Genomic DNA, 25749 nt, shown 5'->3' on the forward strand with positions numbered 1-25749 from the left:
CTCTGCACGAGCCAACTTGCACACTCTCCTCTGGTCGCGATCGCGGTGAGTTCTTGAAACTGGTCGACGGCTTCGACATTCTCTAGATTTTTCCATCTGGCCGAGTCGAATGCCCGCGAGAGCTGCGGAGCCTTCCTAGATGGCCGCTCTAAGTCGGTCTTCAGTGCTCGCCAATGGAAACTAATCACGCCTCCATGGCATTCGGTGTACCTGTCCAACCACGACGATCATCTCGTTCGGAAATTTCATTGTACTCGCAAAGACGCCTGAAGATAATTCTTACACACTGGTCTAAATCTTTGAAATGCTGACAAGAAGTCGAAAAATGGAAATTGTCATTTAGAATCTATTACAGTGAAATCTTGTAGCGAACTATTATATAATAGATGTTATAGATAATATGTAGATAACATATGGATATTTCATTAATTTTCAACCAAAGAACTCCACCAATATAAAAATTCTCCACCCATTAAAAACAAACGAATCGTTCAAATGCCTCGACCAGTGGAGTTATATATTTCTTGGACGATTCAGACGTTTGGACCTGAATCTCAACGATCGGTAATAACATTTGTAAGGTTATTTCCATACGATCCGTGCGCCATGATTCCCTTCCCTTTCTCTTTGTCCCAACGTTTTCTTCGCAACTTGGTGGATCTCGGTAATCGTGATCTACGGTCCAAGGATTAATACAGCCGGAGTATAATGAAGGGAGCCAGACAGACTGAACGAAAGAAGCCAAGAGGGGCGGCGGTGGCGGCGGCGGCGCGGGGAACGCAGGAGAGCGAGCTACGCGGCAGGTGAATGAACCAACACGATCGGGTACGTACTACGTATACGTAACACTCGAGTGCAGACAAGACACATATTGCATCGCCACTCCGTGGCCTTTAGAGAGACGTTTAAATCGTCGACGAATTTTATTTCCTCGTAGCCCCGTCGATCGAGTCCCCGTACCCCCGTACCCCCTTTCCCGTACATCCTTTCTTTCGTGGCCGAGGCACGCTTCGCGCAATTTACGCGAAACGAAGAATACTCGTGTAAAAATCGAGGGACCCGAGCGAATGAATGAACCGTGGCCCGAGGAATCCACGCTGAAACGGCGCCGGCGAAGAAATGTTTACCCCCGAGGGAGCGCTCGGTACCTCCTACGTACGACTGTTTTAATCCTCAACGGTGGCGAGCATTAAAAATTTCCAACCAGGACAATAGAGAACGGGGTCTAGCTAGACGGCCGCCGGAATTTCCGATAAACGAGGCTTCCCGAGCCGAGAGCAGACCGCAAATCGACCGAGAAACGATCGCCGTGCCGACGAGGATCCGATTCAACCGTAAGAAGCAAGAAAACGGTACCAAGATTCATCGGGTAGACAGACTATCCGAATGAATGGCTCGACAAGATCGGATGGCCAGCGAACTAGGGGGACGGGAAGAGGGGTTTTTATGGTGGAAAAACGGTCCGTTCAGGCGGGAGGAATGCGGTAACCGATGTCTCGGGACGACCTAGCTTTCGCGAGCGCGGAGGATTCACGGGGATCTCGCATAGACGGAATTTAATTGAGGAGTAAACGATACTAGGAGCGCAAGAAAGGAACATGTCCAGGGGAGAGACCCGGCGAAAAAGTCGAACGCGTTTCTGAGAGTAAACGCGAGCATCGCGGTGGTAGACCGCGGCCGAAGAGATACGACGGGAAGCAGAAAAAGCCACGAGAGGGCCCCGACTGTTCGAGACAATAAGCGAGGTGTTCCGCGATCCGACGCGGTGGATCGCCGCGATCGACGAGAACGGTTAGAATTTCCAAGGAACAATAGATCAGCGCACGGTTGGCAGAGGAGCGGCGAGGTGGCCGAGCAGGTGAATGAATGACGTGATCCAAGCTCCTCCTTCCGATCCAGGGATCACCGGCACAGGCCGCGCCGGCGTTCGCTCGTATAGGGTCCCCTGAACACATGGTATGGTATGTCATGCCGCGCGGCGTGTAGTGCGTTATTTCATGGGACGGCATCGTCGTCGCATTCCTATAGCATCGAGGTACATAAGTGGTTGTACAGTTAACCCGTCGGGTCCGGCTGTTCGCCAGTTGCACCAGGGGAGGTCACCCAAGTTCCGAGAATGATCGTCCCCTACCACCATCCTTGGCTTCACCTTCTTACTTTTCCCTTCCTTCCTTCGCTGCCGCGTCCTTCTCCCTTGGATCCTCCCGGTTTCTGCTACTCCTTCCAGCCGTTTCTACAGGCCGGTTTCTTTTCCTTCCTGAGTTCTTCTTTCTGATTTCCACGGTCAGGGCCGCTGACTCTCGGACTCGTCTACCGTGCCGCCAGACACCTAGAGCGACGACATCGACGTCGGCGTCGCCGCGAACCCGCGTCCCTTAACGCGCTCGATTTTCACCATCCAAACTCGAGGAAACCAACCGTACGATATTTATATTTGCGTCCAAGACGCGGATAAAGTCTTTTTTACGCTGATCTAAATGGATTGGAATTGGACGATGCATTGGAAAATACAATCGGTCCCATAAATATTCCCACCCTCTATGTCTATCGAAGAAATTTGTTTAAATTAAATGGTAGGTTTGATGTTTTCAAGGATATCAATTGTTAATTACTCGCAATTTAGCTACCTTGACCCCCCTGAGTAGCCAAGCCGCGGGCAGCCGTCGGGATCATCGAGCTCCCTCTTGCTAACGCGGAGAAAACGCCATCGACTAATAACGACTCGAGCGTTTACGGTTACGCTCTCGTGCATACGCCAGGTGAGAGACTATATCCCCGTGGATCTCGTGCTCTCCGGTTAAAGATGCTAGAAGATAACGTATGGGGCCCCGATACGATGTTGGCGGTTAGTCGAGCATCGTTATCGCTTTCCCGATAGTCGCCTGCAACACTTCCCTAACGGCAGGTTGTTAATGTTGGCAGAGGAACTCGAGAGATTCATCGTCGTGGCCGATACTTGTGAAATCTCTCTAAAAAAAAAAGAGCAAGAATCGGAGTAAAGATCTACGTACTTCTAAAAGTCATGCAATTTTTAAATAAAAAACTTTCGGAACTAAAACAAGGTATACAAATTGCGTGGAACACCCTGTAGTGCAATCGCCATCGTTGACCATCGCTTGTTCCCATTTACCAGTCAAATATCAAATTGTCACGTGCAGAGAATTCCCCGAAAGCACGATTATTTCATTGTAATTTGGCCCCTGCAAGTTATTTATGAATGAACCCAACACCTGCACAAGGATCTACTCTAGTAATAAGCATCGAGTTGCTTCCACGCGCGTAACCACGCTCCTTGTCCTCCATCGAGAGGAAACGAAACCGCGGCGGATGGTGTGGGTACTCGATATTCCTCTCCTCGTAAATTTCATTTCGATTCCACACCGTGAACGCGATTGCCCGCGAGACCGATGATTCGCAGTCAAGATTCTACCCTGACTCGAGCCCGAGCGGAGACGATAGATCGACTTAGCCGTAAGTTACGAGAAGAGAAGTCGCGTACAGATAACCTCGCCAAAGAGGGAAGCAAGAAGTGTCTAAGGGAGCGAGAATGCTGCCGAGAATATTCGATCCTCCGCGCTTAGGATCCGGGAGAAAGTATCGTCGAATAATCCACGCAGTAATAGATCCTTCCAGCGGACACACACGGTCAACCTTCCTTTTCGTCCTCCTAGATCCCACGGAAATCATCTATATAGACTTACAGATACATGTAACGATATCGACAAATTTGAAAAATTCCCAAATAAATAGATAGTCTACGCTGGAGTAATCTATGCTGGGACAAGTATTATATTATCTAATCTTCGATAGTCTCGAAACAAAATTTTAACTCTGTAGACATTTTCACGAGTGCTCCTAATGAAATCGATAAAATTGTTGCTCGAGCATAATAATATGATGAAAACAAGAGAATATCACTCCCAGAGCCTATTTCCACGAGTTGATAATAAAACGAACAGTTCACGATCGATTATCTCGATCAACGCACGTGTGCCGAAGTAACGTTTGAAAACGCTATTAGCCGTTATCTTCTGCTTTTTCTCGAGTGCCGTTTGTTTCTAGATTAGAAACCGTTTATCGCACCGTGTCTACTTTTACGCGATCCACCCGAGACCCAAGGAAAACCTTGAAACGACGCTCGTAATTTCTTTTTTTTTTTTTTTAATCTTTTCGCGACTCGACGCGCCGCGAAGGCGTCGCTATTTACACGTGACGATCGCACCGAACGACGTCCAAATCCGTCATTCTGTTATTAATATTTTTAAACACGCTTCTGCGTACTTATCGATAACGGGACCATCTTGGTAACGAAAGTCGAGTCCTCATTTGTGGTCTTCTATATCCTCAAAACCTTGCCAGTCCTGTCCTTCTACCAACAGTTGAGAGTTTCTCGTCATTTTCCAAGCATACCGTCGTCACCCGTGTTAACGTCAAATCACGTTTCCTCCGAGCCTTGGCAATGATTCGACCCCCACGCGTCAACACTCCCGTCGATCTGGCTTTTAAACCAGAAACGATACATCGCCTCAAGAATTCCTCGCGAGGGCGTCGCGCTGTCTCGGAGCCGAAAATCGAAAGATTTCTCCTAGCAGGGGAAAAAAAAAGAGATCTTACCAAACTGGTTGGCAGCCATAAAAAAAAAAAAAAAAGTAGCACGCGTGTGTTTTGGTTCCCGTAGTCGAACTCGTGTCACGGCCACACCGTTATACTCGCATATTCGATCGCGCGCTAGGTTGGTGGTCTAGCGAGGACAGCCATAAAAATTTGCGTCGTTAACGAAACTACGGAAATTAGCCGGCGCGTACGTAGCGATATCATCGAACTTAACGGGCTATCGAACATAACAGCACACTTCGCCCGGTGTGTACGAACATGGCGGCCACCGAGTAGCTTCGTTGAACGCACCGCCGTCGCCATTTTGCATTCCATAAGGCCGCGGTTGTCCTTACGTGGCAACACCTATCCTCCTCACCTCCGTGGTCGTGCAACGATCGAAAGAATCGTAAATTACTTTCCTTCCGTGATCGTTGAAATATCCGACGATAATATTCCGTGATGGACGATCGATCGATCCATCGATCGTCTCTGGGTCGCGGTAAACCGCGTTTCGGGCTCTAGATCGCTGTAATCTTGCGATTAAATATCTCGTGGGGGTTCGGACTCGATTTGAGAAAATGGATAAGCCTGGATTAACGAATGCGAATATACTGGGTTCATTCGCGAGTAATTTCAAGCGCATGTAGCGAATACTCGTGCTTTTGGATAGCAATTCTTTTTTTTTTTTGTCTGCTGATTAGACCAAGAGATGCTCAACGATGGTGATTATGTATAATTGATTGCGATGTATTGTGTAATAACGTATGTGGAAATAAAGTATGAGTTAAAAAGGGGAAGTTACATTCGAAGTAATCCAATAGTAGAAAGTTTTACAGGTTGGTCGTTGCAGGTAACGATTGTTAACAAGTTCTAAACATGTTCAGAATCAATGATGATTTTATAATTGATTAAGGCGTGATTCCGAAAAATGATCGTTTAAACAGCCCGCTAGGTGAATCGTTGGAGTAAGAAGCGATCGTGGAATTTCTCTCGGAGTGAATGAATCCTGGTACCGGTGTATCGTTCCAACCGAGTCCTTTGTCTCGTCTCGATGCTGGAAACGATCATCGAGCGCTTCGTTTCCGCGCATTCGCCGGGACAGGTCGATCTAGATGTTGGCGGAACTACCGCGGCAGCTAGCAGCAAAATTCGATAGCTCGAGATACCATAACGAGGACTTCTTCGTGTCGGGTCGACTTCCAAAGGAAGTATACATCGGACGAGAGAGTAGGAGGAAGAGAAGTAAAAAGACGAGGAGGAACGGTCCTGAAGGAAACACGAAGAATCTCTCGGAGGGACTGGCCGCGCGATTGGTGAACCTGAAAGATACAGATAGAGATAGACGAAGGATACCGATAGACGGACAGAGATAGCGTAAGGCGTATGAAGAGGGGGAGGAGGAGCGCGATTCGAAGGAAGAAAAGAGAAGGAAAACCGTCTGTAACGTGTGTGTCCTTAGACGAGCCGTGTAAGTTTCGTACACACGTTCCGTATAACGCTCGTTAAAAAGAGAAGCCAAAGGGAGAAGGAGCAACGAGGGACAAGCGTACACGTATAAAACGTGTTTGTGTGAGAAAACTCTAAGGAGCGAGCAAGAGAAAAAGGAGGGAGAGGGAGAGTGAGACTGAGAGAGGAGAAGGAGGGGGTGCAGAGATAAGAGAGTGAGGAGAAACGAGGGAGGGAGTAAGGAATGCATGGGAACGAGGCGCAAGCGGGCCGACCGCGATTTGCCCGTCCCGCATTCCACCAACGCCAAGGCGAGCTCTCCAGCTCTTCTCAGCTCCGAGTCCCGAGGCCACCGGCCACGGCCTAACACCATAAAATCATAAGACCAAGATCAACCCCGCTGCCTTTTCCACTACCTTCGCGATCGCTCCGCGTCTTGCCCGTGTCAAGTCGCAAATACGATCGAGAAATCACGCGACAACGCCATCCCCGTTTTCAGGGCTGCTTTCGACGGTTATCAACGAGCTCTGCTGGTCTACAAGTCCAAAAAACGCCGTTTACTATGCTTTACTGATGCGATTCAAGTAATCGCTGAATTTAGAATTTCGGTCGTACTTTAGTTCAGCAAACTCAATTGCGTCGCGTGTCGCGGTTTCCAACTTTATCGCTATTGTTCTGGAAACTACTGAACCAATCCTCGTGAAATTTGGCACACGTATGAGGTGAACGTATCTTTACGACTAGGACCAAAACCAGCGCGATAGCCGTATCATTCTATTTTTATTTTTAACGCTAGTAGTTCGTTTTCTGCAAATTTTGCCGAAGCAGTCAAGATGCTTCGGTGTAAAAAAAGAAAGAAAAAACAAAATTTTACTGAAAGCAAAATTAACTGACCGAATCTGAGCTTGAACTTGGCAATTTAAAATTAAATAACAAACATGATTTCTACGAGGCTAGATAGTCTAGTGGTCACGGAAGATAAACAATCAAGTCTATCGACACTGTAGATAGATACACGGTCTTGCCATCAGATTACTAAGGTAATCCATCGGTGTATCGATAAATGTTTTACTACGCATTACTCGAGGCAGAAGGAAAGCTATCGAGAAATGTACATCTGTGGTTTTCAAGCTTGGTAGAAGGCGCTCTTTAAGAAAATCACATATCCGAATCTTGGCGAACGTTGACACGCGCCAGATCAGAACATGCGTGCTTAAACTCAGAGTTAACGCATAACGAATTACTCTGATTTTAACATTCCTTGCCAAAATTCAACTGAAATAAAAAAAAAAACCTCACAGAAAGTGTACTCGAAGATTCTTCTAACACGCGTCACGATTGCGAAATATTTCATCACATAACCAAAGCCCCGATTCGTATTCGAGTAACGAGTAAACAGTCGTTCATCTTTTATTCATTACTCGAAATTCGTGTCTAGATAAGAATTTCGCCGGTTCTCCGCGGGACACCGTGTATAGCCGGCATAATCCCAGCACTAATTGCAACGCATTCTGTGGTAAGGAGGCTCGCCGAATCGAGGGCGCGTTCGCGAGCGAGATTCCGAAAGCAGGTGTCCACCGCAAGGCCCATCAGGACACAGAAGGAAGAAACGGGCTACGCGGTTAGGCGAGAAACACCGGCACCAGGGTGAATATCGCCGTGGACACTTTGGACTTTGCAAAAAGACGCTAGTTTGTCGAATAGTCTGTTCAGATAATCCTGAGGTCGTCGTCGAGGGGCATAACGGATCCGGCTGTTCGTCTGTTCCGAGTAAGGTACGCGGCGCGCATGCGTAATGCCGCCGCATTCCAGACATTGCAAAGTCGCTGCACCGTGCGCGCCGGTGCATCGTCCGATGCCAGAGAAAGAGAAACGAATTAACCGACTAGAGGAGACAGAGAAGGGTGCGACAAGGGTGAAAGAGAAGAGAAACAACGAGGACACCGCAATGACAAACGTGCTCTCATCGTCTGTCCGCACGCGGTGCACCGCCGTTTTCTCCTTTTTCCCTCCATTTCGTGCAAATTTATCATCGAGACCCCCACACCCCCAAGCCAACAGCGAAATCACAATCCGCAGTTGTCGGTCGCGACGGTGGCGCGCCCAGAAATTGATCCAACTGGGGTCTCGATGCGATTAAAAATTAGGAGAACACGTCGCGATACTTTCGATTTGAAAATTTTTTGGAAAAATCCGAGGCGGAACAGCCAGCGGGAACGAAGAAAAGCGGGAAGCAGTCGATGTTGAGCAAAAGGAAGGAGAGAAGGCAGCACACGAACGCGAAAGACGAGACGAGAAAAGTATCGGCGTGTCGCTAGCTTAGAGAATGTCTCGCGAGTCCAGTTCTCAGAATCTTTTGTCCGTGAACGGCTACGGCTGACTGATTATACGCAGAATCGACAAGAAAAGGAGCTAGACGCGTCTTCGAACGCGTCGTTCAAGATCCAATTCGACGAACTCTCTCCTCGCCAATTGGCAAAATTGAATTCCATGGATTTCACTTGTTCCATTAGATAGTCTCGTTAACCCGTTAGCATGCAGTCGCGAAAATTCAAAGCGCAGGGAGTTCAAATTTACATAAGGGTTCGACAAGTTTTAAATACCTTTGTTCCTTTCGAAGGGGTACTTGAAAATGAAAGAACTTGTAACAAATTTACTATACATTTCATTCTTTCCACACACGAATATTACCAAAGGTACCTACATACTATTTTTGTACGAAAGTGACCAGAGACTCCCTCGAGAGAGACAATTTTTCCTCCTACTTTCCACGTACCGTTCACATACGCAATCAAACAAAAATTGTCCTAATCCCTAAGATACACGTAAACACCGCGTACAAGAAAAACTTTAAACAAGCATTCATTCTTACGGAATTAATTCTCGAAAAAGACACCTTTGGAGCGATATGCCCCTCAAGAATCTCGAGACCTAGAACGACGATAACATCGCGCACCGATCGTCGCTATTGCTGGTCGAATCACATTCCTGTACCTTCTTGCATCGTTTTACCAGCCTATATCTCTGAATTCGAGAGCGTTGGTTCGCTCCGCGCTCGGTTAATACGATCCGTGTGACGGTGTTAATCGCTTATTATAGGAAACGAGCCGCGATTTTCTCATTTATGTCGTTCGCCTAAAGACGCGACGGAATCGATCTTCTCCCGCACGTGGCACACGAGTTTCAATCGCGGATCGTCGGTTCCGTCTGAGTAAAATCGCTACGGAGTTCGCAATGGAACAGGTTACGAGGCGAAATCCGTTGACAACGGAAGGCACTTTGTTCCGCAGAAGGAGGCTCCGAGTTGCGGAGTTCCAACATGGTGTACCTACTAGCACGGCGCACGTGCACTTATAATATTATGCACAGAGGCTAAGCGGGAAGTCCTATATCGTAGTCGACTTCCGTCGCTATTAACACACGTCAGAACTGGCTTTCCGCGTGTGATAAGCACCGGGTACAAAGTGCAACGATTAAGGGAATAGTGGAAGCCGTGTTACCGAGGGCGTAGCGTTTGCTCGAGCGAAAACGGAGCGAAGCGTGATTGGAGAAGAAACGAGTCGGAGTACAGACCGGGCTGGAACGCCACGATAGTTTGAGCACAGGAACACCACGGGAGTAGTTAGCTATACTTTTCCAAGTTCAAAGACCACTTGAAAACCCATACAAGTTTGCAGATATATATATATATATTTATGTCACTTCCTTCTTTGGAAAATGTTGAAAAAAGGAAACGATACAAACTTTTCTTCAAACTTCCGATTTATTCGAAGCCCAAGGTTTTGCCCCCGTCACTGCCCACAGGTGTCGTGCTGGCCAAGTTCGATTACGTTTAAAAACACTATTAGAGTTGCAAACTATCGCGTGGCTCTCTCGTGATGCTTATAGTTAGTAGACGGCGCTATAACGCTTCGAAGGTAAACGAAAAGAGAAGGAGCCGAAGGCAGCCAGTGTCCGAAGCCAAAGACGGAAAAAGACGGCGGAGATAGAGCTCGAGAGAAAGGGTAAAAGGTAGAGAAGCGAAGCGGAGAGGAGAGGTAAAAAGAGAGGAGTAGTGACAAGAGGACAGAGAGGGGCCGCGGTGCGGTGAGCACTGGTGGGTCGGTATATAATAAGACAGGCAGGAGGATAGCACTGAAATGAGGTGGTTTCGTCGGCAGCTTTGTCCGGCGCCATGTTTAACATAGCACCACCTCATCTACGTGCCACGCCAACCCGGCACTCCGTAGTTCCTCTGTTTTTACGCACGCTATCGCTCTCTCGTCCTTCTTCTCCTTTCTTCGTCTTTATCCTCTTCCACCCGTTTCCTCTATTGCTAACCACCGCGTTAAAAAACGACTAACGAGGACTCGACGGACCGGCGTATACAAATCGGATCCCTTCCCGTACCCTTTTCGATCGCTCCGGGTCCACTTGGCCGATTATCGAGCGAGTATCGATCTCTCGCGAGACCCCTTGGTTGGATTATCGAGCGCGTTCCAGACACTTTGCCAGCCGAACCACGGAGGAAAAACTCGACCGGACAATGGTCGATTTGGATCGAGTAAACGAACGTTTCTACGAATCGACGAGCGCGTATATCGCCTCGCGCGATCACGCGTGTCCGCGAATGGCCAATGGCCTGGATTGAACAGGCCTCGCGGAAAGGGGCTGTTTGCGTTGAAAAGCTCGGCAAAAGTATTGTATGAGCTTAGTCGTGATGGGGGGGGGGGGGGGGTGTTAAAATGATTATCGTAAAATGGAGCGAATGGAAACGAAACTCGAATGTTACGCTCGATTTGTATTATTTGCGGTTGTAAGGTTACCTGTCGTTCATTTTGTGTGTTTTCCAATGATATATGGTTTATTTGAAACAGTGGCGTAGACCGTGCAAATGGTTCGTATTTTCGTGGTGCGATAAAGAACTTGACTCGCGTCCATTGACGAGGAACTGGTCCATGTCGAATAACAAACGTTAAACGAAGAAAAAATGGAAACGGCGGACCCAGATTCCGCGAAAAATCCGCATAGCTCCGAGGGTGACTCAGTACCAGATCTCCTTGAGCGTTTTACGAGTGCAAATATCGTCGTTTCTATCGGCTGCCCAGTGCCCACCTCTCTGACGTCCTACCTACAGGAGAGAGCGCGTCTTTTTCCTCTTTTTCTCACTCTATTTTTATTGTCCGTTCTTTGTCGGCTGTGCGCCGAGAGACTGACACGAGTCAGCGCTGACCGAGGCTACGAAACGTTTCATTCATGATTCTTTCGTCGGCCACGACCGGAACTTGCGGATTGTTCCACACCTCCTCCGTCTCGGGAATGAATTACCTTTCCTCGGAAAGGGCACGTCGCATAGCGCTCGAGCGAACTCGATCATCGAACAGCAACGCGAGACGTTACGTAAAAATTCATTTCCATCGCGGTGTATATCGACGATGTTTTCCTTGACCGGAAACACGAGGTGGCAACGATCTCTTTCTCGAGACTCCTTTTTTTCCTACGCCGTTTCGAAAGTATACTATACTGTACTCCAATTATTCTATTTTTCATCCTAGACAAAGGTACACATAAGACAACAGAATAAAAAGCGTACAGTGATGAAATATTAAAGTTACTCGTTGTATATACAGCCAGAAAATGGAACCAAGGCTCGTGGCAGCGTTTTAATTCTATCGGTTACCGTTTACGACGTGAAAAATATAGTTCAATCGTGAGTGTTGGTCCAGTACCTCTGAAAATACGCAGAGGAACGTACGCGGATTTAATCGCAATCGTCGTGAGAGTGGAATGTCACTCGTTACGAACGAGTTCGGCTACAAAAGGGCATGCTGGGTCGATAAATGCTCAAGGCTGAGTGATTTTCCGAACGACGACGCACGCTTGCGGCTCGCTCCTCGAAACAGGTCGTGTTACTTGGGAGGAGCGAACTCCATCATTTGTTCCTTTATCGCGAATCGATCAATCTTCTCATCGACGCGACCTCCCGATTACTTCGGTCGATCGTTGCCTGTTATCGCAAATTCCGCTCGTAATTAGCGGTAGGACGGATCGAGTTCAATATTAATCGACTCAATGCCCAAGATTCGTATCGCTGGAATCGAATGCTACTCGTGGATTGTGAATTATTCTATGGTTTCATATACCAAAATGTAAGGATTACATTCAATACTTCCTACATTCATTGATTACGCTTTCAGCGTTGAGAAATTAAAAATAGAGGAAGTGAACCTCGTCAAAGTTGTACCTCAGACTTATTTCGTTAAGAATGTGCTGCAGATTAGCGCAGAGTGCGATAACTATTTCAGAGTAATGCCACGGAACAATAAAGCGACGGTCGTCCAATTGTTATCGAACGAAAGTGAGTAACCCCGCTAATTTTTAGGTAGCAAACGAAACGAACTTTCCAAGCTGAAAGTCTAATGTTATCATTAACAATAGAAAGAAACGAAACGAGGGTCCCACTTTGGTACACCTTCTTTATAGATATTTCAATTGGCACCACTAATTAATTAATACTAATTTTTCTTCTCCGTATTAGAGTACAGGGGACACAAGTTTGTCCGTTTAAACAAATTATTTTCACGCTCAAGTTTTCTTTCGACGACGATACGCCGCCCAAAGGAACACGCGCATCGATAACGATGTACGCACAGCACGAACCGCTGCGTGGCGATACGCAACGCATGACTCTGATATCGGTCGGGGTCATCTTTCGGACCGAACCGACGATTCATTCATAACCGGGAAACTTGTGCGATACTGCCTTTACGTCGCTCCGCTTATCGTCTCAAATATGAGAATAAATAAAATACCATCGAAGAAGTGTTATTTTACAGTGAGGTTTGTGCGATCGAGATGTCGAATGATTGATTTACACGAATTCCTTTCTCTAAGCAGTAGTTTGTTTATACGTATGATCCCACAGTGTGTCAAAATAATTTCTATATCAATTATATCTTGCTTCATTTAAATGAACAAATAGTTAATCGAAATCGATAAGTTACAAACATTATCATTCTAAATAATCTATTTAAACTCTCCAACAAAGAAGTGATCGCTTCTCTTTCCATTTAAATTCGTTAATAATAAAAATTCATTCAAACGATGCCCAACTATCATCCTTCGATTTATGTAGTTCCGCCATTACGGTACACCAGAGTCCGTAATTGATCACCCGAAAGTATCAACGTCCGAGAAACGGAGATTGAAATTCACCCTGTCCGTATTTCTTAATTATCACACGACTGAAAAGAAAACGCCGACACGGTCCATTCATTCCACGGATTGTGTTAATGGGCTCCCCGACACTCGTGATCTCAACTCCGAACGTTCAACGCCATGACGTCCTTTGAATGCCGTAGAATTCAGGGCCTGACGCGATCCCTCGTTCGACGTAAAAGTCGACTTGGCTCGAATCGTTCGACTAATCGCTAACGGCCTGCCATCTATTTTCGCGCTAGCGATGGCGATACACACGAAAAGAGACGCGCAGAAAGCGCCCACACCACTGGAAAAATAGCAAACGGCAGACTTTCGCGTTTGCTTTTTCTATGGCCAGCGAAACTACTTCCACGAATTGCGGCGCAAAACGTGCATGTATGTCAAACGACGATCCTTGACTAACAGAATCGGAAATAACTATTTACGAGCACGTGTCGATTCACGTGCACCTCCTTACCTATGATAATAATCATAAACGCGGCTATTCCCCACTGCAGTCCTTTGCGTCAGATCGTACGAACGCGTACAGGATGCTCCAAAATTCATGTAACAATTTCGAAGCTGAAGAATAACTTTTCACGCGAATAACGGACAACCGATAAATTCCAAGAATAGAGAATGTATAAACAAATTTTTATTGTGCAATCGCATTCGCCTATTATTGAACGTAACAGTGGAGAAATATAACGGATTTTCTGTGAATTAAAACATTTGTTTAAATTAGACTAAGTTTCCTCACAATTTTTCATTAGAAATTTATTAAAGTATTAAAAACGAGAAAATTCGATACGCACTAAATATTAGGAGAGTATCACGGCAACACAACTAGCTTCACTACTTTTTCGTGAGAAATCACCTACTTTGCCACGTAATTTCTGAAGCGATGCGCGAAACGAGCAGTGTATTTTCGCGAAAGAACAAAAAACGGAGCATAATAAGGGAAAGGCTGAAGCTGAGAAAACCAACGATTGCGATTGGCATATTTTTTTTTATAAATAAGGTTTTACTGTAATTCGATCAAGTTCTAGAGAAATGAAATCAACGTTATACCGTTTGATGTACGTCATCGGTAGATATCGTGTTCGTGTTCCAAAGTCAAAAGCGGTAAAGAAAGCGAGTTCGAGACAAGTTCAGGAGGCGAAGACGAAGCGGGGGAAAGCGGGAAGTTGGAATGGAATGCGCGGCGCCTAGGGCTCGTTGAATTCCAGGGCCACACGTGCCCTTCCCCCTCGCCTCGGGCACCCACCACTGCCAATAAACTTCGCCTGCGGCTGGCACTCGCGACCAACCACCATAGAACTCATTCATGGGGACCTCCTAACTCGCGACGAGTCTGTAACTCGTGCTGGTGCCTCGTGACTTCGCACTGCTGCCATCTAGCAGAACATGGACTTACCATGAACTTAAACCATGTCGCGTCTCCGAAAATAACAACTTTTGCGTTTTCTTTCTTCCGCGAAAGACAGAAGAAAACTGGGAAATTTCTTTTGTTTTTATCTCCACGCAGACTACGAAAGTAGTCAAACCGGTAGAGAATTTCGCAATCAAGATCGAGTTATATTTAACGATTAACGAATTCAACAAGAATGCATTCAGTCGAGACAAAGCGTTCTCGCGGTCATCGAAGCGATCGTTTTAACCGTTTAATGATAACTGAAATCCGTTACCCCGTTAACATTGCATTTAACCTATCTGGCACTCGTAATGAATTGAATAGGCACGATTGATCCAAGTGAGCAATTTCAGTTTGCACGCATTAAAGTCTTGATCGAAATACCGCTGTGGCGTAGCTATTGCAAATTGCAATCAATACCGCGAGAATCGCGCTATGGAAACGGCTCGTTTCGAAGGTGTTAAGAAAACATTTACTTCTTTCTAAACGTAATTAAATAATTAATATGTTAAAAATATTTTAACAAAATAGACTATTTTGTACTTATGTTTCCCAAAATGCAATTATTTTTTGCGTTTCACAACTAGTGGCAAACATTTTCTCAAGCAGAACGTTTCTACGCAGGTCGTTTTTAAAAGTAACTTAAGCCTATCGCTTACCGTGCATTTTCAAAAGTTGCTGATTCGCTACTCCCCACTGCAGCAAACCCGACTCCAACAGCAAGACCCTCTGGAATATTGTGCACCTACGTACATCGTAAATATTACACATATGCGTGCAAAACTCGTCAAGTTATTTGATTAAAATATACATACTGTTATAGCAACAACGAGTAATAAGACTCTTCTCCACTGGTTGTTTTTACGGTCGTTGTGAAGGTCTTCGTAAAGTGCTCCAAGTTCTCCTTCTTCTGCTGGTCTATGTATGTTTGCAATATGACGTCTTCTTGTATTTTGCTCGTTGAAACCTGAAAAGTATTATATTACTAGAAATATTATAGTACGGTATCAGCCATTGTTTCTAAAACTAATCATGCTTTTTCCCCTTTTCTTCTTTTAAAACAAAGGGTAATGAAGCTTATTCCATCTCAAATCCGACATCTTCTTTTACAATTTTTGCACATGAATCTGCAGGCAGGATTAATAAGATCAGTTTTCAAGAAATTATGGAACTTTATAAACACAAACCAAACACTAAACGTATTCTAATATTTCTTATTAATTTTGTTAAATGTGTTATAATAATCAGTTATTTACATTTCCTAATTTTGTGCTTGTAAGTTCCACTCGTTATTACCAAGACACTTTCATGCATGTACTAGCATCTTTTGCATATTTGTTAAGCATAAAGCAACTAATATTAACAAAGAAATAAGCAAATTCACACAAAAACAAAAAGTTAGACACAATACACTTCACAAAACACAAGGTGTACTCCAGGAATAAGCAACTGATTCACCAAAAATATGGACATACAGAAATAAAAATACTTTTGTTCTATAGAAACAATAAATAATATAATTCTCAATGGTTTCAAACTGCTTATTCCTGAACAGGCTAATCATTGTTTTCATATAAAAAGCAAAGAGGGACAAGTGAATGCTGACATTTGCATATACAAAATAATATACGTGTGTATCGTGAACTGATCCCATTTTCCAAGCCTACAGAGAGAATTGGGTGTTACTAGAAAAAAATGAGATACCATCGATGGTTGTCGACTCAATTCGAGTATTTAGTTTTCCATCGGAAATCTGTATGTTGTTATACGGATCATAATCGTCTAAATCCTCGTCACTTTTTAGTTTTGCAAGGATCTTGCATCTTTGTTTCGTACCGACTGACTGCATAGCTAAAAGCACATTGGGGGACTGAATGCCAAGGGAAGATATCAACAAGTCCGTTCCATAAACAAAGGCTGCGCCAATGAGAAATCCAGCTCCAACTGGTACAAACGCGTATTCGCCTTCCGTTCCATAAAGCTTGCTCAGTGTCGCCATTTCGATAGCAGGTGATAATAGCGACCAATAACTTGCCGCTACCATCACGCCGGCCGCGAATCCCAAGCTGACATCCAAAAGCTTGCGCTGCAACAAAATGCGTCAACATTTTTTTTTAAATCGTCTTTTTCCACGAATACTTCATTTCTATGTTCAATGATAGTCAAAAACGAGAGAACACCCGAAATTTATAGGCAAGAAATTTTGGTTATGTTTACTGTAATCAATTAGAATTAATTTATTGTTTTCGATTCTGATTGGATTATCAGTTTTTGAATATAACGAAACTTCTAGTAAAATTAAATACTTGTAACACTTTGACACTAACAAATAAACTATGTATATCCAACAAAGTGATGTAAAATGAAACATCTCGAAAATTCAAGTATCGCGTTTGTACAACTTTCTTCTGTCACGATATAAAAAAGATGGCGTTTAGTAAGTGTTCATACTAACTATGTAATATGAGAGAAGTATACACTTACATTTTTAAACTTTGATGATCAATGTAATAGTAGAAACAAGCGTTTATTTGTCTACGTTTCAAATTTTCTTTCATGCTCTATACAATGGAAATAGCTATTCCGTAAAATTTCGTACATTTTAAAACACGCGCCAAGAAACACGGAACTCGCGCGATATCGAATCAACAACGACGAATATTGCAATTCGATTTGTCAGTTTCTAAGTGATTAGAAATTAATTTGAAAGAGAAAACAAATAATTTTCATGATAATTTCCGATTCATTTTTTAAGTAGACATAGGATGAGAAAGTTGATTTTGTTAGATAAAAATGTCTATTTGAGATAATTCATTGCCACACGATATTTACAGAGCTATTTACACATTACTATTAATTGTCTAACATATGAAGCACGCGGCAAAAAACAATCGTCTACCGTACGACAATAAGACGCATACGTCAGTTAAAGTGTTAATAAGCAATTAATCTTATCAAATGAAGCTCAAATAAGGAACAAGTACTGTAAATTTTACTTTTCATAAAATTAAGGAATGCAAACATTATACAAAAGATAACGATCAAATTCACGATCGTATTTTATATATCGAAAATTACAAATACCATTAATCGTAATTTTTATAAGTATTACGTTTTCTCAAGATTACTTTATGTAAAACTTTCATCTAGTATCAGTTACAGGTGATACGAAGTACAAATAAATTACTATCGTAAAACTGATAATCGCAGTTACGATTAAAGCGTACTTGTGAATCGAAGAGTGATATATTACTTACGATTTCAAATTTTCTTATAGATAAAAGGAAATAAGTATTACTTCTTGATCATAATACACAGACTACAAATACATCTGTTATTTTTTGTAACAGAAAGATGTACAATAGAATACAATTCCACGGTTTAAACATATAAATGTCATGGCCAGTAAGCAATCTCTTCCGAGGTCACGATTTTCGAGATTTCAACTAACAATAAGTGCCTTTATATAAAATCTATATTTACATTGAATGATCATTGACTCCAACGATACGTAGAACATTACGTCACAAACAAAATTTTCTTTTAAATATTCCAAGTATCACGATAACCATTCCATCGTGAAACACGACGTTACTGACTAACAATTGAGATAGATACATTTTGAAAGAAGGGCTGCTCCCGCAGTAGAAGTACAACAGAGTCAGGTAAGGTTAGAATATACTATGTAAGAAATATTTCGAACCAAATACTCTTATTTCCGATGAAACATCGATAGATATGCGGTGGAGAATGAACGTGTCGCGACTGTATCGCATTTTCAAATTAAAGGAAGTAACAGAAGAAAGAAAAACTTACTTGTTTTCCTCGTATAACAAGAACGAGTGCGGCACCCGCTGCGGTGAGTGCCCACGTAAATAACGTTCCCAAAAGCGCCTGCGTAATATGCGAATAATCCTTTAACATTATACTAATCGTGAAGTACTCGACGTTTTAAACTATACAGCTCATCTTCTGAAACGTGAACAGTGGATAAGAAACTGTTTCATAGAACAGAAAATGCCGCTTGATCTCGCTGATGTGCACTCAGTCCCCCGTACTTATCTCAACCGCCGCCACCACCACCACCACCACGAGCACTACCTTCACTACTTTTACCCTTCTCCTCGACGACAAGCTTCTAGTTATCGCACGACTGAAACGCTAGATGGTGTTATTTAAGATTTATAATGCCACAGACGACGTACGAAGTAGAGGGGACATTCAATGGAATTTTCTGGCCCACGGCCCCGGATTCGGAACGGAAGTCACAAAGATTATCCATTTCACCACTGAATTGTACTAATACTAATAGTATTAGCACAGTTCAGTGCATTCCACCTACATTGTTTAATGATGGGAAGAGCCGATGATCCATATGCTAATACAAGATCCGTGCATACATGTACATAGCTGCCTTTCATTCGCTCTCTCAAGATATTCTTGTACAAAATATTGAATTCTGTAAAAAATCGATTTCCAAATGTAAATGACTTTTAATTGTTGTTTTTGTATTTATATTCACGACATTATGAAGAAAAAAGTGAATAAATAAATATTGAATACTAAATTAGTTACTCTTACATGTTTATTCAATGCTAATGAATTTAAAAATAGTAAATCTTGCAAATGAATGAACTTTGGCTGCAAAGAAATTATTTAATCGATTTTTTTTTAATTTTATAATTGATAATTCTACTTTATACGATAGTTTCTGCTGACAAAGGCTTGACTATGTACTGATATGAACATGTGTTGCTTTGATGTAATATAATCGTTGATAAAATATACCGTCAGCCATCCCCAAACCATTGCAACGATAAAACACGTTTGTTTTTATGTTATATCTTGTCTGTAGGTTCATAAATTATGTATAATACATCTTACAATACCATGAACCTGAATGATAATAAGAAAACTGTGATGCCCGAGTACAAGGGTCTTTAAAAGACCAAATATACATTTAATAAATGTGAATTAACATTATGTCAACGTTAAACAAAATTTCCCGGTGGAAATTTGTTTTACTGCTGGAAAGAATGCATCATAAATTTCTGAGAGTAGGTCAACCTTTATTTATCCTTGACCATAATTATGAACCATTACTAGAAACGCTTAATATAGTACCGTTGCAAGATCGTAAAATTACCGAAGACCTTGCATTTTTGTTCAAAAGTATAAATGGATACGTTACGCATATTCCCTTATTAAAATTAAGTATTTCGTATACTACCTACATCGATTAAATATAAACCAGGTTGTCCGTGGCATAAAATCAAGGTCAAATTAAGGGTTTGTAAGGTACGAAAGTAGAAAACGAATGGAATTCTTTTTATGTCAAGAATCATTGTACCCAACAACGAAAATAAATACATTTTTAATAATAATAATAATAATATAATTATTTCTTTCTTTTTTCTTCTTTTGATAATAAGTAAAATTAGCACTAGTTGCCTTCGAATAAAAAATGAAAAAAAAAACGCGAAATTAACTTAACCTTTTTCACGATGCTGATTGAATTTACAATCAAAAGTGTATTAATATTAAATAAAGACATCAAACAAAAATGCAAGATAGTAGTAATAACTATTAAAAACAAGTAGTTTTCTCGAAACTTATTAATTAGTTACAAGTGGTTACAAGAGTAGTTTGGTTCGTTCACTGCTAGATGGCTATACGTTTCACTGCCCATGTTGTTTGTAAACAGATCAGCTCAAGGATTGTATCTACTATTATTTATTAAATATGTATCACTGCGTTGTGAAAGTAAATTGTAACGCACGTAAACACGACCCAAAAAATTAAAACAATTCGATGTCGCATTTTTAACGTTAAAAGATTCGTTTTTACAATAGGTGTACTTAATGTCGTAAATAGTCATTCTACTTTTATGTTTACGTAAATTGTTAACATTGAATAGATTGGTATGTACAATGCCTTTGTTTTCAAATAAATTCTCTCCCAAGAAGACGCCTACAAGAAAGGCAGGAGTATTTTTAGCAAACAAAGATTTGAGTCCAAAGCGAATTGAAAAAGAACTTGGACCCAATGTTGGTCCTATACGTTTGAAATTGGGGGATCAGGAAGCTGTTTTTGAGTCTGGTTTATGGATTCCAGGTAAAATATTAGAATAGAATTCAAGTATAATATCAATCTCTCACATAAGTTCATGTAGAAAATTTATACTATTTCTAGAATCTGGTACCATTGGAGGAACTTTCAAAGAAAATGAAAAATTAAAAAAAGAAGTAAAGAAATTAGAAGAAGAAAACAACTTGTTGAAGCTAAAATTTGAAGTACTTCTTGATATGGTTATTAACTATTCTTTTAATATTAAATATAAGATATTTGTAATATACCTGATATTGTTCATATTTAATGTTAATTAATCTTGTACTCTACAGTTGACACAAACAACGGCAGACTTTCATTCACAAAAAGAAGAGTTAGATAGATTAAAAAGAAATTCAATGTATAATAAGGGCAGTGAATCTTGATATAGACATATTAATTCACATTTATAATATAAAATTTTCATATGTAGGATTGAATGTGTATTCATACATTTAAAATATTGCTTTAATTATCCTACCATTAACAAATAAATGCATAAAATAACACAGATATATTTACTTGTACATATTATAATATTGATGTAAGGCACATAGTAAACTTTGAAACCGATATTAATTTATCATACAAAAGTACCAAAAGTAATTAATTGTGTTTTTATCACCATCTTTAGTATTTATAATTTTACGGATACAATCCGTTTCTCCTGTCATTAATCCATTACATTTTCTGGACAATTTTTTCTCGTATGTCCTAAGAGAAAAATGAACAGCTTAACATAAGTGAACATTCTTACACGAAAATATGCAAATACGATACAAACCTTCTATCCCACAAATTCCGCATTTTCTCTTACCACCCGTAGTCCGAGGCTTTCTTTGTGTATTTGCATGTTTTCTGTTTCCTGCTTCTCTAGATGTATTGCTATTTCCGCCCCTGAATGTTTCATTATGATTTGAAACATTCTCATCTGCCCATTGAAAGAACTTGCATGACTCATTCATAGGTTTTGGACACGAATAAAATAAGCGCCCTTTATTAGGACCATCCTTCACAACAGTCCGTCTAAGTGTGCAAAAAATTGGTTTTGATACATTATGGGAAGTAGAAGAAGTTGATCAAATATTTACTCACTCTTTTGCTAATTGATTGCAGTGACAATTCACATTAGTCAACGATGTAGATGTTTCAGCGCGTCCCCATGTACTAGAAGTAGAAACAGAAGTGCTTGGCCAGTTACTTGTACTTGCAACATTTGGTGTATGATTTGGATTTCTATTTCTATTGTTTTGCATTTCCTGCCCATTATCTGACGCCCAAAGAAAGAAATCGCAACCTGTGCCTTGAGGTTTGGCACATTTATAAAATAGTCTTCCTACAATTACAAACAATAATAAAATGAAATAATAGTTAAAAAAAACATTTAGCACAAGTATTCAAAAAATGTATACCTTGATTCGGTCCTTCTTTTCTTACTGTTAACTGAATTGCGTTTTCATTACATTTACACATGATAACAGCATCATTATCAATAGCACCCCATGTTTTACTGTCTTCTATACTGGGTAATCTTGAATCAGTGTTTGAAGAAGTAAAAGTATTAGTATCAATCCATGTATCGTCAATCGTTCGAGTATTTCGTTTTTTAGTATTTGTATTATTATTTCTTGATCTACTTGTGTTATTACGATTACTATTCTGATTTCGAACGAGTTCTACAGATGTGTTATTTTTAGGTAAATTTGACCTATTTTTAACTCGAGGTTGACGGGTTTCATTGTTTCGTACTGGAGGTGGATTTGAAAGGATTGTTGATCTTGATCCATCGAACATACTGTCATAACCGGTGTCGTTTATTCGATTAATAATTTTAACACTTTCGTCCTTTATATTTAACAATTCGTTAAACGAAGGATCGCATCCACCTATGCAGGTTGTATAAGTAGTACCATAAATTGGAAAAGCATTTTTAGATAATTTCAATTGCAATTTATGCATATTTCCTGGACACTACAATTAAAAATATTAATTATAAATTATCTAAATTACAAATAAGACATACATTATACTTACATGCGAACAAACTTCATTCAAAACTTCAACAGATTCAACAGTTGGAGGAAACCAGATTGCATTATTACATGTTGGAAAGCACATACAACCAATATACTTTCCTGGGCCTTGCCTTCTGTCTTTAAGTACCATATTTGATTTGCACTTTGGACATTTGAAGACAGGAATTTCTTCAGGTGGATTACTAACTTGTATTTCTCCTGTTTCAATAGGTCGTTCATTGAGATAATCCGCTAAAGCATTATCGATTAAATTGGCACGTTCCAATGTCATTTTAAACACGTCGCGATATTTATTTATTTGAGTTTGTAATACTTCTTTTGGATCTTTTTGTCGATCGCATATCCTGAACGTAAAAATATAAAGTTACCATTGTTTGATCACTTTTTACATTATTAAAAAGATAGTGGGAATAACGTACAATTTAAGATCTCTTTCTAACTCTGCTCTTAAGTTTGGTTTTGACATTTTAAATCCCATATTATCGTAACCCATAACTAGTCCAATCCCAAGTTTCCCAGGCATTAAATGCTTTCCATCTGTTAACCCTACATATTGACGTGACTTTATTGTATCAATATGTTCTGCGTGTGTGGCATCAGTACCAATACCAAATTTATCCATCAAACTAATCAAATCTGCTTCAGTTAATAATTGTGGTGGTGATGTTTCCTCTTGTATCATATCTATACTAGTTGGTTTAAAAACCTGTCTTTCTTGATATACATGAATTGCTTTGTCGCTCCATTTTTCATATATGTATACATTTAAGTAATTTCTTTCAATGATTTGTAACCCGTTAGCAATAAATTTCTCACCAGCAATATCAATCTCTACTGTAGTTTCTTGTCCTAATGCATTATTTGAAACACAGGCCAAAAAGTGTCGAACCACAAATTCATAAACTTTAGCATCATTACCTGTTATTCAATAATTAGTCATAATAAAACAGAGAAATGCTTGGACTATGATAAATTGAATAATTGTATAATACACGTGCCTACCTTGTAAATTATCGGCATATTTTATTGGATGTATAGGAGGATGTGCTTGATCACTTTTCTTTCCTTGTCTAGGATTCAACCCAGCTGTTAATAATTGTTGTGCAAAATTACCCCATGCTGGATCATTTACTTGCTGATTTACCAAAGGAACAAGATTTAATTCTTTAGGAAATATATTTGTCTCTGTGCGCGGATAACTGATGAGACCTTGAGTATACAATTTTTCAGCAATTTTCATAGTTTCCTTTGCGCTTAAATGAAGTTTACGAGAACCTTGTTTTTCCAATTCCTAAAATAATTTAATTAAATATCAAGTATTTGCTTATACTTTACTCTGTTTATTTGAACTAATAGTGTACTACTTACAACTGTGTCCAAAGGTAGAGGCCTCCATTTACTCTTAGGTTTGCTTGTAATTTTCTGTACTTTGGCATCAGGCTGTTCTAAGCATGTATCTAACAGAACCTCACAAGGCAATTTTTCAAATAACCTTCCTCTTATCCACCTAAACTCCACAGAGAGTTGATCACGAACATCCATTACTCTTATTTTCCAATATGGTTCTGGCTTAAATCTTTCTATAGCTAGAAATCGTTCTACTACAAATCCTAGTGTAGGAAATTGACAACTACCATAACTGATGAGCATGTCAGCAAGAGATGTGGGAAATACTTTTTGGAGTCTCATTGTTTGAAATCTTGTAAATGCAGCACCTATAAACGATATTTTTTTTACATGTAATTTTACAAATGAATCAGTTCTATTTGTGCATTATTATTATATACCTATCCTTAAATCTAGTTCACTTCGTACATCAACAGCATCACTAACTGCTTTGTCTGGTTCACACAGATTTTGAAGAGCTCTATCTACAGATGCCTGTGTAATTTCTGAAAATTTTGCCCTATAGAAAAATAGTTTCATTAATATACAAAGCAAAGTTTAATTATATATGCACTTAAATTATTACCTATATACACGAATGTTGGGTTTAACTGCTAAGCAGACTTGAATAATTTCAAATCCAATATTTTCTCCTTCACGATCACAATCTGTCCAAATAATTAATGCACCACATTTTTTTACTTCTCTTTCTAAAGTTTGTTTAATCTTAATATAGCTTTCTTCTGAACATTGTTTTACTACAGGTGCATCGAATAAACTTAATGGATGACAAGCTTGCCATTTACGATATGCTCCTACAAATTCATTGTTTAATAAATGACCAGACACAGAGGTCATAATCATATCGCAATTTTGATTCCATAAATAGGACTTGAATTCATAAATCTTATTGTACGGAGACAATCCTTCTCTCTGCAACAAAACAAAAAAGTTAGTAATCGTTTTATAACAATACTTCGTTGTTTCAATTGTAATCAATGTTAATTACCCGCTTATTAGTGCCACGAGATAAATGGCTCGCAATGTTTTTGGCAGCATCATTTTTTTCCGCCACATTAAGGATTTTCATAACCTTCAAAGAACTGTTGAGTCTTGCAAAAAAAATATACTGTGCCGGTTTATGTGTACTTAATGTCACAATATTAAACAACTTAATGAAACGAATCAACATTATACAAAATATAACATAATTATAATTTAATTAATTAATACAGCGTAATTAACATTTTGCTGAAATGTCATTATGTTAAACGAGAACATATATGTATATACATACATACATTTTCATTGCTAGTACACTTTAATATCACATTTTCTCAGATCGTTAATCAATATTACTTTGCATCTTTAAGTATATTTCAAATTCAACTTACTCAATAAAATAAACTTTTCAGTTGCCGCCGTTTACATTGCCTGGCTACTTCTGTTCTGTTATGTATATTCAGGCAATGCCTGAAACATGTCATGGTAATATCCCTATTGAAAGAAAATTATCTACGATTTAATCATTGTTCTTAACGACAGTATATTATTTGTGCAAGTTTTCCTTTAACATTAAATGTT

General features: G+C 40.6%; 3 protein-coding genes across 10 annotated transcripts in view; 1 reads left to right on the top strand and 2 right to left on the bottom strand.

Annotated features, from left to right (window-relative positions):
• Positions 1-19145, bottom strand: part of LOC128892254 (zinc transporter ZIP11) — a 65778-nt gene extending 46633 nt beyond the window's left edge. The window contains exons 1-4 of one of the 6 annotated variants that reach the window (XM_054152533.1): positions 18452-19134; positions 16340-16721; positions 15451-15602; positions 15295-15380 (exon numbers count right to left, since the gene is read on the bottom strand). In XM_054152533.1, the coding sequence (XP_054008508.1) occupies positions 15295-15380; positions 15451-15602; positions 16340-16721; positions 18452-18559 (728 nt within the window). In that variant the 5' untranslated portion in view covers positions 18560-19134. Of the gene's footprint in view, positions 1-15294; positions 15381-15450; positions 15603-16339; positions 16722-16962; positions 17054-18451 lie in introns of those variants that run through there. The other 5 variants (XM_054152537.1, XM_054152535.1, XM_054152532.1 and 2 more) reach the window with 5 other exon arrangements.
• Positions 19146-20006: 861 nt separating this feature from the next.
• On the top strand, positions 20007-21178 carry LOC128892431 (protein chibby homolog 1). Its single transcript, XM_054152854.1, has 3 exons — positions 20007-20749; positions 20828-20943; positions 21037-21178. The coding sequence occupies exons 1-3, from the start codon at positions 20566-20568 to the stop codon at positions 21127-21129; spliced, it is 393 nt and encodes a 130-aa protein (XP_054008829.1). The 5' UTR covers positions 20007-20565; the 3' UTR covers positions 21130-21178.
• Positions 21179-21242: 64 nt separating this feature from the next.
• LOC128892428 (DNA topoisomerase 3-alpha) lies at positions 21243-25691 on the bottom strand. 3 transcript variants are annotated; one of them, XM_054152852.1, is made up of 12 exons: positions 25560-25691; positions 25175-25277; positions 24752-25098; positions 24567-24685; positions 24148-24494; positions 23782-24070; positions 23199-23697; positions 22778-23123; positions 22156-22714; positions 21839-22079; positions 21528-21769; positions 21243-21457 (listed from the first exon to the last, which is right to left on the bottom strand). In XM_054152852.1, the coding sequence occupies exons 2-12, from the start codon at positions 25253-25255 to the stop codon at positions 21417-21419; spliced, it is 3111 nt and encodes a 1036-aa protein (XP_054008827.1). In that variant the 5' UTR covers positions 25256-25277; positions 25560-25691; the 3' UTR covers positions 21243-21416. The 3 variants fall into 3 exon arrangements, with proteins under 3 accessions (XP_054008827.1, XP_054008826.1, XP_054008825.1); XM_054152851.1 differs by having other exon boundaries at positions 25467-25612; XM_054152850.1 differs by lacking the exon at positions 25560-25691 and having other exon boundaries at positions 25175-25501.
• Positions 25692-25749: the final 58 nt, after the last annotated feature.

This window comes from Hylaeus anthracinus, unplaced genomic scaffold (genome assembly GCF_026225885.1).
Source record: "Hylaeus anthracinus isolate JK02 unplaced genomic scaffold, UHH_iyHylAnth1.0_haploid 12002, whole genome shotgun sequence".
NCBI lineage: Eukaryota > Metazoa > Arthropoda > Insecta > Hymenoptera > Colletidae > Hylaeus > Hylaeus anthracinus.